This window comes from Bison bison, unplaced genomic scaffold (genome assembly GCF_000754665.1).
Source record: "Bison bison bison isolate TAMUID 2011002044 unplaced genomic scaffold, Bison_UMD1.0 scf7180017864338, whole genome shotgun sequence".
In the NCBI taxonomy this organism is placed as follows: Eukaryota; Metazoa; Chordata; class Mammalia; order Artiodactyla; family Bovidae; genus Bison; species Bison bison.
The window spans coordinates 5,273,179-5,285,718 of NW_011494910.1; the positions used below are offsets into that span (position 1 = coordinate 5,273,179).

General features: G+C 40.7%; 1 protein-coding gene across 4 annotated transcripts in view; it reads left to right on the plus strand.

The window, feature by feature from the left end:
* The first annotated feature begins 280 nt into the window (after nucleotides 1–280).
* Nucleotides 281–12,540, plus strand: part of CR2 (complement component (3d/Epstein Barr virus) receptor 2) — a 49,098-nt gene continuing 36,838 nt past the window's right edge. The window contains exon 1 of one of the 4 annotated variants that reach the window (XM_010854239.1): nucleotides 281–728. In XM_010854239.1, coding sequence (XP_010852541.1) covers nucleotides 671–728 — 58 coding nt within the window. In that variant the 5' untranslated portion in view covers nucleotides 281–670. The remainder of the gene's footprint in view (nucleotides 729–12,540) is intronic. The other 3 variants (XM_010854240.1, XM_010854241.1, XM_010854242.1) reach the window with 3 other exon arrangements.

Consider the following 12,540-nt stretch of genomic DNA (forward strand, 5'->3'; position numbering starts at 1 on the left):
TTGTATTATTTTTGCAACTTTTCTGCCTTAGTTATTGCAAAATAAAAAGAAAAGGACATCAGAGGTGGTTGCTATTCCTTAGTTTCCTTTGTAAGTAAACGGTTTTCAAACGGAAGGTTGGAAACATGAATAACTTTTGAAATGAATTTAGCGGATCCAAACTAGAATTTTCAAGAGAGAGAAAGTGAGGGAAGCTGAAAGGGAAAGGGGAGAGGAGGGGAAGGGAGAGTGAGCAGAGGGAGGAAGGGTTGGACGGGGGAGGAGAGGAGATGATAGAATAGGACAGGACAGGAGAGCCTCATAGATCGGTCAGGGTAGTGCTATTTTGCTTCAGAGCCCCAGCGGCAAAAGTAGATGCCCTGGGCTGCGCGGTCCAAAAAGTTGGAAAGCGAGTGCACTAAAGATTGGCGTCTGGGCCAAACAGTGAATCAGAGTTTCTCCGCCCGCCGGCCCCGGGCCAACCCGCAGCTCCTTCTGCCACCCTCACGGTGCGGTCCCGCCCCCAGCAGCCTGCAGGTGTGCACTCAGGCTAGCACGTGGTGCCAGATACTACTTAAGGGCCCACCTTCCCCTGCTTGCAGCTGCCAGCTTCTCTAGCCCTGTCTTCTCGGAGCTGCTGGAGGCTCGCGGGTCTCAGAACGCATCCCGCCGCTGGGGCTGCAGCCGTGGCATGGGCGCCGCGGGCCCGATCTGGGTTTTCCTGACTCTTCTCGCGCCGGGGGTCCTCGGTGAGCTGGGAATGGGATCATGGAGGTAGGGAAGCTTCTGGGACCGGGATGGCCTCTGTGCCACGATGCAAAGGAAGCAGTCAAAAGTGAGAAGGTGGGACAACCTTGCCTGCTTCTCGCTCGTTTGGGGCACCTTTCTTGGTCCTGAAGGTCTTCGCTCGCTGCTCCCGTGCTGGGGCCACCAGTATCGCTGGATGCATGACGGAATGGCACTATGTGATCTGTCCAGTGTATCCTGTGGCGTGACGTGCCCGCCCCGTGCTCGCCGGGCTCCGAGCGGCCGGGACTCAGCATGTGCTCAGCGCTCTGGGTCCCTCAGGTCTGCGAGCGCGAATGCCGAGACACTTATCCGAACCCTGGTTGTGCTGGGGGCAGTTGCATGCTCCGCTAGGCGCGGGAGTTTCTGCACACACTGAACGCCCCCCTGCCAATAAAAACAGCACAGCCTCCCGCTAGCTTCCCAAAAAGGAACAATGTCTGATTCCCAGGCGTGATTCTCATATATATATATATATATTTTAAATTTTGATGTGATATTGGTAGAGAGATCCTAAATGCTAAACATCTGGAGCTACTTAGAAAAGCTGATATATGAATAAAATACTGCAGTTCTTTGTGTTATTTATTGTCAAGGGCACCAGAAAGTGTCATTCAACGTTTATTATAATTTTCTTCCTCCAGATTGGTTTAATTTTAAATTGTAATTTAAATTGTAAATTAAGATTGAAGTCTGTTGGTAATAGGCTAGGTATAGCTGTCTAATAATTTTCAGAGGACAGTGGATAAGAAATTTACTGTATACAGACCTCAATACCTACGTGACTTTTAGCAAGTCATTTAGTTCCCAAGCCTCAGTTTCTTCACCTTTAAAAGGAAGCTATTGATAAGCAGCCCTACCCTTACTGGACTGCCCTGAATAGCAGATGAAATTAAGCAAATGAAAGCTGGATGTTTGGTGTTATTACTAAATGCCAGTAATAAGATGACTATCTGGATCTGTTTTGATGGAGTCAGCATTTAAGCTTGACCACTGCCAGCTTGCTAGGGGATATTGCATACTTTGGTTCTATTACAGTTTACTTTGTCAACTTCCTAACATTCAACTTTTTCCTGACCCTTAATTGAACATTTCCCCAAACCACTATCTCTCTCTCCTACCTATTAACTCTCTTTGAACAAATGTACTTTCACAACTTTCTCTAACACATCTTTGTGGCATTGTTCCTGACCAGACTTCTTGCCAGCGTTCCATTCGTTTTTCTAAATTTCAGAGAGGATGTTATCAATTGAAAATCAACTTCTTTAGCAACCCTGCCAATTCATTGTTCCCCCAAGGATGCCAGAGCATCCCCTTCCAGTACCAGAGCAGAACTATCCTCTCAGTCACTTAACTCCAGACACACGAAAGAGCAGGTTTACTGAACTGCCAGCTGTCATAACTAGTGTGCTTCTGTTGTTTGTCTTATCATTCTCACACCAGTATTCTGATCATTCTCATTATGATTACCTTTGTAACAACCTCCTCTCTTACAGGTTATTCTGATACTTGTCCAACCTTTCCAATCATGAAAACTAAAAATATCTTTTTCATTATTTCACTCCCTTGCTCAAAAATCTAAAAGGGCTTCCTACTGACTGTGGAATTAAGACTTTGGATCTCACTTAAGCGTACCCCTCCTGATTCCCTACCACTTCCTGCTCGTCTTGACTGACTGTCACCCTATGATCTCTTGCTCATGCTCTGCTCATACCCTCCTCCTACTATGTACCCTCCCCTGTCCATCCCTTGGCTCTTGGCCAGTTCCTGCCTCTGAGGATGCTTAAGAAACTCTTGACATTCCTTTTACAAAAAGTATGCATACATATATTTTTCCAGTTTTATTGAAAAATAACTGATATACATCACTAAGTTTAAGGTGTACAGCATGATGGTTTGATTTGCACATACTGTAGAATGATTACCACAGTAAGTTTAGTTAACATCCATTTAGTTAACACAAGATAAAAAGAAAAGAAAAAAACTTTCTCCTTGTGATGAGAACTTAGTGAAGTGAAGTAGCTCAGTCGTGTCCAACTCTTTGCAACCCTGTGGACTGTAGCCCACGAGGCTCCTCTGTCCATGGGATTCTCCAGGCAAGAATACTGGAGTGGGTTGCCATTTCCTTCTCCAGGGGATCTTCCCAACCCAGGGTTCGAAACCAGGTCTCCCGCATTGCAGGCAGATGCTTTAACCTCTGAGCCATGAGTGAAGCCCAATGAGAACTTAGGACATACTCTATTAACAATTTTCCCACACATCATAAAACCATGTTAATTATAGTTATCATGTTGTACATTACATTGCTATACTTATTTTTCATATAACTGGAAATTTAAAACTTTTGATCATCTTCCTCCAATTCTCCTCCCATGCTCTGTCTTCAGTAATGGTAAATCAGATCTCTTTTTTTCTTGGAGTTTGGTATTTTTGTTTTTAGATTCCACATATAAGTGAAATGATACATTATTTGTATGTCTCTGACTTATTCACTCAGTATGCCTTCAAATATCCACGTTGTTGTGAATGGTAGGATTTCCTTGCTTTTTAATGGCTGAATAATATTTCATTGTATATATTCATCCACAACTTCTTCGTTCATTCATCTGTTGATGGACAACTAGGTTATTTCCATGTGTTGGCTATGTTTACGTGTATAAATAATGCTGCTATGAACATGGGGGTACAGATATCTTTTCAAGTTAATGTTTTCATTTTCTTTGTATATATCCCTAGAAGTGTAATTGTTGAATCATATGATAGTTCTATTGTTAATTTTTTGAGGAATTATGGTGACTTTTGGTTTCTAGGTTCCATCTTACCTTCCAGAGATATGTCTGGGAGTTGGCTTAGAAATCCAAGATTTAACAAGCATTCTGAAAAATTCTGAAGCAATTTTTAAAGTTTTAAAGACCAAATTTCCTTCTCAGAGTGGTTTTGTTTTTCCCCTTTTGACTATTTGCATAAACCAATTCAAATTTCTTATACTCTTAAATTTCACTCTTACCTTGACTGACAGCCTCACCTCACTCAACACTAAGGAAACAAAATCATTAAAAGAAATTCCCCTATTTTCCAATCATTTACCTCTGTCTGAAATCAGATCCTTTTCTCTCCTTTGCTTAAAACCTGCCAAGGGTTTCCCATAACACTGAGACAAAATCCATGCTCCTTAAACTCAATGCCAAGCCTCTGCCTCTCTCTGAAATTCTCTATATTCCTCACTCACCACCTCTGTTCCAGCCATGCTGACCTTCTTTCTGTTCCTTAATTGGAGTCACACTTGTTTAGCTATTGCACTAGTTTTCCTCTGATAAATACTTGTCTACAGGTCACCCCTTACCTGTCTCCTCAACATTCAGGTCTCAGACCCACTGTTATTCTTCTCTGACTCTTTGACTCTTACCTGAAGTAGCTCCTGCCCCAGGTCACTCTATCACATAACCATGTTCTTTTTTCTACAGAGCACCTATCATCATATAAAACCTTTTAATTTATTTACTTGTTTGTTCCCTTACCAGGCCATGAGAACAAGGCCTTTATCTGTCTTATTGCCTGATGAATCCCCAGCATTTGCATATATCTAGGAGTTCAGTAAGAAATTTCTATTTTCTTCTATAACAATGGAAGAAGTATCCTTCCTCCTGACAAAAGTCAACTCCTCTTTCTGTGTTCATGATCACAATCCATCCTCTGTTTCCTGTGCAAAGACTTTACCTCTGCAGATATCCCCTGTCTCGTATCATCCATTTGTATCTCTCCCTTGGATGATCCCCACCAGCAGTTAAATATGCCCCAGGGCATACTTTCTTTGGTTGCAGGAAGAAGCTTTTCATGATCCAGTGGCAGTCCATTTTTTTGTCCTTTTTCTCATCTTTCTCAGCAAAAATTCTCATTGACTACTTTCTCACACTTATTTTTCTCATTAATCCTTCCCAGACAGGCTTCTTTCCACACTATTGTCTTGAAGCTATTCTCATCAAGGTCAGTACTGACCTTCTGCTAACAAATCCAATGGTCATTTTTCTATCTTTATCTTTCTCAGTCTTTCAGCAAAAGCTGACTGACTTCTGCCTCTTGAAACAGTTTTCATTATCATCTTCCAAAACAAGACACTCTTATCTATTTTTTCCTATTTTTACCTATTTTCTCTGGTTACCTTTAGTCTCTTTTGCCCTATCTCTAATATTTTTAGAGGGTCTTAGGGTTCAGTCCTGGGCCTCTTCTGTTTTCCTCCATACTTTATTCCTAAGAGAGCTATCCAGTCTCATGACTTTAAATACTATTTATATGTTGATGACTCATACGTATTATCTGTAGCCCTGAGCTCTCTCCTGAGACGCAAATTTGTGCATGCAATTGCATTTGCATCTTAATGTCCACTGAGTATGTTAAATATACCAAGTCTAAAGTGGAACCAATTCTGTACATTCCCCACAACACACACATGTGCACACGTGCACACACACACGTGCACGTGTGCACACACACACACACAGACACAGGTCCATTCCAATCTCAATACATTGTATTACCATCAACCAAGTAGCTCAAATCAAAAGCTTAAAAGCCATTTATTAGGTTTTTCCTGGTGGTCCAGTGGTTAAAACCCTGTGTTCCCAATGCAGGGGGCTTTGGTTTGATCCTTGGTCAGGGACCTAGATCCCACATGCATCAAATAAGTCCCAGTGCAGTCAAATAAATGAATAAATAAAATAAATTTTGTTTAAAAAAGCCTGAAGCCATTACTGAATACTCCCATTCCCTTAGCCCCACATCTAGTACAATGGAGTCCTACCAATTTTATTTCTATAGTATATTCCTAGTTTATCTGTTTCTGTCTCCTTGTATCCAAGCTTTATTTTATTTGGGCTAATCTACTTTAATAGCCCCCAGATTGTACTTCCTACTTCTGAAAGTAAAAGTCCAGTCCATTCTCCATCCAATTACCAGATTATTCTTTTTAAAAGTTAAACTAGATCACATGACTCTCTTGCTTGAACTCTCCAATGACATCCACCCAAAAGAACATGGTGACATCCTACTGTAGACTAAGAAGCCCTGTGCAATTCTTTCTGCTGGGCTTTCTAGCTTCATCCCATTTCACTCTGATCACCAAATTCCAGCCACACTTGCCTTTTGTCTTTGTGACCCCATGGACTATAGCCCACCAGTCTCCGCTGTCCATTGGAATTCTCCAGGCAAGAATACTGGAATGGGTAGCCATGCCCTGGGATCTTATCAATCCTAGGATTGAACCCAGGTCTCCCACATTGCAGGCAGATTCTTTACCATCTGAGCCACCAGGGAAGCCCTAGTCTATTCCTAAGGCATAGCAAATCCATTGCTTTTACCCAGCACCTTACCTTGCTGACACCTTCTTATCCTTCAGTCATAACTCAAATGTCTATTCTTCATAGGTTTTCCTTAATCATCATAACTGAAGTTGTATGCCATCCTGTCTCCTCTTTTCCTAGTCCATTACATTTTGATACATAATTCTGTTTATTTCCCTTATATATCATCTATTTATTTATAGTCTACCTCCCTCTATTTTAATATAAATTCCATGAAGGTGAGAACCTTGTGTCTAATGTTCACTGATGCATATTCTGTATTTAAGACAGTATCTTGGTTAATACCTGCACTGGTCATTCAAAAATTATCAAATAGTAAGGAAACCAGTGTTTTGATATTTGATCATAATAATTCTCATTATCTATAATATTTTCTCCTTCTATCTGCTATCTGTCTTAAATTTCAGGTTTATTTTTATTATCCTATATATTTGTTCTTTATTCATTTCAAATGGACTTCTAAGCCAGTTCAGGTAAATCTCCTTAAACACAAATAAAGAATTAAATATATTTTTGTTCTCTAGAAACTCCTTTGCATACTTAGTTTTAACATGGTTTATGTGATGTGTATGTCAATATTTTGTCACTATCTTCTATTTTAGATCCTATCATTATTTATACTGATGTTTAGTCCTGATTTTATTTTATTTTATTTTTTTTTTAATGAGAAAACAGATGAGTTTATTTTTAATTCCATATAGTCACACATGGGCTTCCCAGGTGGCTTAGTGGTAAAGAATCCACTTGCCAAGCAGGAGATGTGGGTCCCATCCCTGGGTCAGGAATACCCTCTGGAGAAGGACATGGCAACCCAACTTCAGCGTTCTGTCCTGGGAAATCCCATGGACAGAAGAGCCAGGTGTGCTCCAGCCCACAGTGTCACAAAGAGTCGGATACCACTTAGCGACTAAACAGCAGCAGCAACACAGTCACGTATATCTTTGTGAAAAGCTGTTTCAATATTGGACTCAGCACTGCTTTTGGAGTCCTTGAATTTGGTCCCTTATAGAGTGGAAGGATCAGTCTTTTCTTTTTTTTTTCTCCCTCTCCCACAGAGTCCATAAGCCTGTTCTATACATCAGTGTCTCTTTTGCTGTCTCGTATATAGGGTTATCGTTACCATCTTTCTAAATTCCATATATATGCGTTAGTATACTGTATGGGTGTTTGTCCTTCTGGCTTACTTCACTCTGTATAATAGGCTCCAGTTTCATCCACCTCATCAGAACTGATTCAAATGTATTCTTTTTAATGGCTGAGTAATACTCCATTGTGTATATGTACCACAGCTTTCTTATCCATTCATCTGCTGATGGACATCTAGGTTGTTTCCATGTCCTGGCTATTATAAACAGTGCTGCGATGAACATTGGGGTACACGTGTCTCTTTCCCTTCTGGTTTCCTCAGTGTGTATGCCCAGCAATGGGATTGCTGGATCATAAGGCTAGTTCTATTTCCAGTTTTTTAAGGAATCTCCACACTGTTCTCCATAGTGGTTGTACTAGTTTGCATTCCCACCAACAGTGTAAGAGGGTTCCCTTTTCTCCACACCCTCTCCAGCATTTATTATTTGTAGACTTTTGGATCACAGCCATTCTGACTGGTGTGAAATGGTATCTCATAGTGGTTTTGATTTGCATTTCTCTGATAATGAGTGATGTTGAGCATCTTTTCATGTGTTTGTTAGCCATCTGTATGTCTTCTTTGGAGAAATGTCTATTTAGATCTTTGGCCCATTTTTTGATTGGGTCATTTATTTTTCTAGAGTTGAGCTGTAGGAGTTGCTTGTATATTTACAACCTTAGGATCAACCTTAGGTCTTCTGCATTGCAGGCAGATTCTTTACCATCTGAGCCACAAGGGAAGCCCTACTAATAAGAGTTGATGTCCCCGCAAAGAGAGAAAGTTCCTAAGTCTCTTTGAAGATAAGAATTTCCTAATATTTCTCATCCAGAAAGTGTGATTCTTACTTAATTTCACCCCCAAATGTCATGTTATAAATTAACTTCTACATTTTGCTTCTCCAAGATCTTGGTTGCATCTTAGTCCATGTCATCACTACTGAAAAAATCTTGTAAATTCAGACAGGTTTTCAGCTTATGGAATTATTTAGGGTTGTTCTTACTCACATTGGATATGTATAGGTTAAATCATTTGATTAGGGTGAATTGATACAAATAATGACAGGGTCGTGAAGTTGGTCTTCATTGAGGTCAAACCCTGACTTTCCCCATAGAGTCTTGCTGTTTTGCAAAAGTATATGCTTGAAGACATTTGTAGTTGTTAATGGAGGAAAACAGAGGAGTTGAGAAAAGAAACAGGAGACCTACAGTGTGACATGGGTCCCGACAGTAAAGGCTATTCTTAGATCCTGTTGACCAGTTCAGTCACTCAGTTGTGTCTAACTCTTTGTGACCCCATGGACTCCAGCACGTGAAGCTGCCTTGTCCATCACCAACTCCCAGGTCTTGCTCAAACTCATGTCTACTGAGTTGGTGATGCCATGCAACCATCTCATCCTCTGTTATCCTCTTCTCTTCCTGTCTTCAATCTTCCTCAGCACCAGGGTCTTTTCCAAAGAGTTGGTTCTTCCTATCCAGTAGCCAAAGTATTGGAGCTTCAGCTTCAGCATCAGTCCATCCAATGAATATTCAGGACTCATTTCCTTTAGGATGGACTGGTTGGATCTCCTTGCAGTCCAAGGAGTTCTCAAGTGTTTTATCCAGCACCACAGTTCAAAAGCATCAATTCTTCAGTGCTCAGCTTTCTTTATAGTCCAACTCTCACATCCTAACATAACTACTGGAAAAACCATAGCTTTGACTATACAGAACTTTGTCGGCAAAGTAATGTCTCTGGTTTTTAATATTCTGTCTAGGTTAGTCATAGCTTTTCTTATAAGGAGCAAGCATCTTTTAATTTCATGGCTGCAGTCACCATCTGCAGTGATTTTGGAGCCCAAGAAAATAAAGTCTCTCACTTTTTCCATTGTTTCTGCATCAATTTGCCATGAAGTTATGGGACCAGATGCCATGATCTTCATTTTTTGAATATTGAGCTTTAAGCCAGCTTTTTCACTCTCTTATTTCACTTTCATCAAGAGGCTCTTCACTTCCTCTTCACTTTCTGCCATAATGGTGTTGTCATCTTCATACCTGAGGTTATTGATATTTCTCCCAACATTCTTGATTCCAGCCCAGCATTTTCATGATGAACTCTGAATATAAGTTAAATATGCAGGGTAACATTATACAGCATTGACATACACCTTTCCCAGTTTGGAACCAGTTTGTTGTTCCATGTCCTGTTCTAACTGCTGCTTCTTGACCTGCATACAGATTTCTCAGGAGACAGGTAAGGTGGTCTGGGATTCCAATTTCTTTAAGAATTTTCCAAAGTTTGTTGTGATCCACACAGTCAAAGGCTTTGGCATAGTCAATAAAGAAAAAGTAGATGTTTTTCTGGAACTCTTGCTTTTTCTATGTTCCAATGGATGTTGGCAATTTGATCTCTTGTTCCGTTGCCTTATAAATCCAGCTTGAATATTTGGAAATTCTTGGTTCAGGTACTGTTGAAGCCTGGCTTGGAGAATTTTGAGCATTACATTGCTAGGGTGTGAGATGAATGCAACTGTGCGGTAGTTTGAGGCTACTTTGGCATTGCCTTTTTTTGAGATTGGAATGAAAACTGACTTTTCCCAGTCCCGTGGCCACTGCTGAGTTTTCCAAATTTGCTGGCATATTGAGTGCAGCACTTTCACAGATTCATCTTTTAGGACTCGAGACAGCTCATCTGGAATTCCATCACCTCCACTAGCTTTGTTTGTCATGATGCTGCCTAAGGCCCACTTAACTTCTGAATCCAGGATATCTGTCTCTAGGTGAGTGATCATACCATTGTGGTTATCTGGGTCATTAACATATTTTTTGTGTAGTTCTTCTGTGTTTTCTTGCCACCTCTTCTTAATATCTTCTGCTTCTGTTAGGTCGATACCATTTCTGGTCTTTATTTTGCCCAATCTTGCATGAAATTTTCCCTCGGTATCTCATTTTCTTGAAGCAATATCTAGTCTTCCCATTCTTTTATTTTCCTCTATTTCTTTGCATCGATTGCTGAGGAAGGCTTTTGTATCTCTCCTTGGTATTCTTTGAAACTCTGCATTCAGATGAGTATATCATTCCTTTTCTCCCTTGCTTTTCACTTTTTTTCTTTTCTCAGCTATTTGTAAGGCCTCCTCAGGCAATCATTTTGCCTTTTTGCATTTCTTTTTCTTGGGGATGGTCTCGATCACTGCCTCCTGTACAACATCATGAACCTCCGTCCATAGTTCTTCAGGGATTCTATCACATCTAATTCTTTGAGTATATTTGTCACCTCCACTGTGTAATCATAAGGGATTTGATTTAGGTCATACCTGAATGGTCTAGTGGTTTTCCCTACTTTCTTCAATTTAAGTCTGATTGTTGCAATAAGGAATTCATGATCTGAGCCATAATCAGCCACAATCAGTCTTGTTTTTGCTAAGGGTATAGAACTTCTCCATCTTCAGCTGCAAAGAGTGTAATCAATCTGATTTCAGTATTGACCATCTGGTGATGTCCCTGTGTAGTATCATCACTTGTATTGTTGGAAAAGGGTGTTTGCTATGACCAATGCATTCTCTTGGCAAAACTCTGTTAGCCTTTGCCCTTTCATTTTGTACTCCAAGGCCAAATTTGCCTGTTACTCCAGGTATCTCTTGACTTCCTACTTTTGCATTCCAGTGCCCTATGATGAAAAGGACATCTTTTTTTTTGGTACTAGTTCTGGAAGGTCTTGTAGGTCATCACAGAACTGTTCCACTTCAGCTTCTTTGGCATTAGTGGTTGGGGATTACTTGAATTACTGTGATACTGAATGGTTTGCCTTGGAAATGAACAGAAACCATTCTGTCATTTTTAAGAATGCACCCAAGTACTGCATTTCAGACTGTTCTGTTGACTATGAGGGAGACTCCATGTCTTCTAAGGGATTCTTGCCCACAGTAATAAATATAATGGTTATCTGAATTAAGTTCTCCCATTCCAGGCCATTTTATTTCACTGATTTCTAAAATGTCGATGTTCACTCTTGCCACCTCCTGTTTGATAACTTCCAATTTTCCTTAATTCATGGACCTAACATTCCAGGTTCCTGTGCAGTACCATTCTTTACAGCATCAGACTTTATTTCCATCACTAGTCACATCCTCAACTAGGTGGTCCTTTCACTTTGACTCAGTTTCTTTATTCTTTTTGGAGTTATTTCTCCACTCTTCTCCAGTAGCATATTGGGCACCTACTGACCTGGGGATTTCAGCTTTCAGTGTCTTATCTTTTTGCCTTTTCATAGTCTTTATGGAATTCTCAAGGCAAGAATACTGAAGTGGTTTGCCATTCCCTTTTCCAGTGGACAATGTTTTGTAAGAACTCTCCCCATGCCCTACACAGCATGGCTCACAGTTTCCTTGAGTTAGACAAGGCTGTGGTCCATGTGAACAGCTTGGTTAGTTTTCTGTGATTGTGGTTTTCATTCTCTGCCCTCTGAGGGATAAGGATAAGAGGCTTATGGAAGCTTCCTGATCGGGGAGACTGACTGTGGGGGAAACTGGGTCTTATTCTGATGGATGGGGCCATGCTCAGTAAATCTTTAATCCAATTATCTGTGCACGGGCGGGGCTGTGTTCCTTCCCTGTTGTTTGGCCTATGCCTCCACCAGAGACTCCTGTCTGTATGACTCCACCAATAGAAGTGTTGGCTACAAAAACGCTGGATTCAGCTATAATCTTGGGAGGTCTGTGTTTTCCTTTGTGTCAGTTAGTCCATGTTTGTTCTTTGACTTGCACCTGTAACTGTTTCAGATTTGTTTGAAAAAGGAGATTTATAGATTTGATATGCAAATATACCATCATTGTGGAGATGAAACTTGAACTGTCTTTCATATCTAGAAAAATTCTTTTCAAGGTACATTGTAAAGCATCAGGTCATTACAGTTTTTTTTTTTTCCTCACCTCCTAGAATAAGATTTGTTTCTTTTTAATCATCATAATCACAATTACTTTAAGTCACAGAGACATATCTTGAAACAACTATCTCCTTTTATCTGGTACCCATCAGAAAGTATTTACTAAATGTTTTTGGGGGCATATTACTCCATTAGGTTAATGGAAAAAATAATGAAGAATAAAAAACAATTCTATTTTCTCCTTCAGTTCAGTTCAGTTCAGTTCAGTCGCTCAGTCGTGTCCGACTCTTTGCGACCCCATGAATCGCAGCACGCCAAGCCTCCCTGTCCATCACCAACTCCCAGAGTCCACTCAGACTCACATCCATCGAGTCAGTGATGCCATCCAGCCATCTCATCCTCTGTCGTCCCCTTCTGCTCCTGCCCCCAATCCCT